This window comes from Austrofundulus limnaeus, unplaced genomic scaffold, assembly GCF_001266775.1.
Source record: "Austrofundulus limnaeus strain Quisiro unplaced genomic scaffold, Austrofundulus_limnaeus-1.0 Scaffold958, whole genome shotgun sequence".
NCBI classification, from domain to species: Eukaryota; Metazoa; Chordata; class Actinopteri; order Cyprinodontiformes; family Rivulidae; genus Austrofundulus; species Austrofundulus limnaeus.
Window position 1 is genome coordinate 37,213 of NW_013953360.1, and position 2,046 is coordinate 39,258.

Sequence of the window (2,046 nt, forward strand, 5' to 3'; positions counted from 1 at the left end):
GGATTAAACAGCCGTTCGGAATAAAAATAAGTCATGTAAACAGCCCGTTCCGATTATTCTGATCCGATTGAGCTCGATGCACATTTTGTGCATGTAAACATAGCTGGTATAATTTTACTTATTAAAGCTCATAATCTTACCACTTTAAACATCACTAGCCCTGAAGCTGCTGGTAGACATCGCGGTTGGAATTATCAAAGGTTTTTGACACCTGAGAGACACCGTAGCGTTTGGAAGCGGGGGGTGGGGGTGGGGGGAGGACCAGGGAGGATAATTCAACCAATCAACCACTAGATTTCGCAGAAAACAACAAATCCTACACACTGTGCCTTTTAATCTGGTAAACTAAAGGTGATGATAGCAGGGCTGGTTATTTTGGTTATTTTGTGGTTTTTGTTCAGTTGTTGACACATCTTTCTGCTGCACACCTGCTCATTTGGCTTCAGCTAAATAAAGACTTTAAATACATCTTAACTGCAATATTAATTACAATACAATGCATATTAATTAGAACGCTATAAATTAAAAAACTGTTTTGTTTTCCAACAGGAAGTAGAGTAAAGACAGATTGTACAGAATTCAGAAGTACTTCTTGTATGCCGTGTGAAGAAGGAACTTATTTGGACAGACCTAATGGAAAAAAACACTGTCTTACATGTACAATCTGTGATCCAGGTGGGCTTCTATAAGATCTTTTCACATTTTATATCAAATTAAAATAAAATTGTTCCCTGCAGAGTTTTTATTAACACTAACTCAAATATCTGCAAATAAATTCATACATAAATGGATGTTTTATTACTTTTCAATAAAAAATGAGAAAAAAATAATGCTTGACTACAGCATTATAATGAGTAAAAGTTGTGTATCTGTATATATTTGTGTGTAACCTGTGTATGTGTATGTAACCTGTGTGTGTGTTGACAGGTTCTGGTCTGAAGGTAAAGCAGAGATGTTCTCCAACATCAGACACAGTTTGTGAAGCTCTGGAAGGATTTTTCTGTACAGAATTCACATCAGGCAGCTGTTCTTCAGCAAATGAACACAGAACCTGTGAATCAGGACAGTACATCAGCAGAACAGGTTGGTTTGTTGGTTTTTTATGTCAGAACATTATGGATATTAATGCAAAATGTACAGTACCTCGGTGTTCACTGAACCTTCATCACAGCGCGAGTATTTCAGACACATCAGGTCTTCAGAGCCAGGTAGCTCTTCAAAATTAGGAATTTGCATAAAATGTTTTAATGTTCATTTTCATTTTATCACATTTCCCTCCTGATGCTGACTGAGTTTCCTGTTCCTGCAGGAAGYTCCTCCTCAGACGCTGAATGTTCTGACTGCAGCAGTGGAACATTTTCTGATGGATCATCAACATCCTGTCAGCCTCACACACAGTAAGACTCTTTCATTTGTTAGTCAGGTCTCAGAGGAGATAAGGGAGGTCCAGACTTTTCTTTCCTCTTCCAACTTTTCTGGGAGGACTCCAAGGTGTTCCCAGACCAGCTGAGAGTCATACATTATGTCCTGGGGTCTCCTCCCAGTCTGAAATGCCTGAAGGAGCATGTCTAATATTAGCCTGGTAAAAACCAGACCCTGTCCTTCACTTTGCTTTGTACGAGGGTCTGGACTCGCGGCTATAGAGAAGCAATTCTTGCTGGAGGCGTGGCCTCTGCTGAAGTGTGTGTGTGAAGCTAACTGGAAATTGTCTGTGCTGTAAAGAACCCTACTGAGAGGAGAAATATACTGAGCTGAAAGAGACGACTGTAAATGAGAGCTGCTGTTTTGTCAGACAAATTTAATTTAATTTGGAAGCTTTATCAACACGGACTGGCTTCATTCACTTATGGTATGCTAAAATAACTAGCAGACACTGCGCAGAAAATTGACGTCGTTCAAAACTCTGCCTTCTGTTTGCTGATTGGCCCAGGTAAAATAAACTACAAGCAGACATTAGCTGTGTTTCCATTGCAAATGTGCGCAAAACTTTGTCGATATTCTGTTAATGTCGAAAAACACAGTTTCACAACTGCAGAGTTTCCATTA

At 39.4% G+C, this 2,046-nt stretch overlaps 1 protein-coding gene across 1 annotated transcript in view; it reads left to right on the forward strand.

Moving 5' to 3' along the window:
• The window catches only part of LOC106533500 (tumor necrosis factor receptor superfamily member 5), a gene marked incomplete at its 5' end in the record, with an annotated part of 13,846 nt that overhangs the window by 6,146 nt on the left and 5,654 nt on the right, over positions 1 to 2,046 (forward strand). Inside the window, 3 exon segments of the mRNA XM_014029832.1 lie at positions 550 to 675; positions 928 to 1,083; positions 1,310 to 1,397. Of these exon segments, the coding sequence (XP_013885286.1) occupies positions 597 to 675; positions 928 to 1,083; positions 1,310 to 1,397 (323 nt within the window).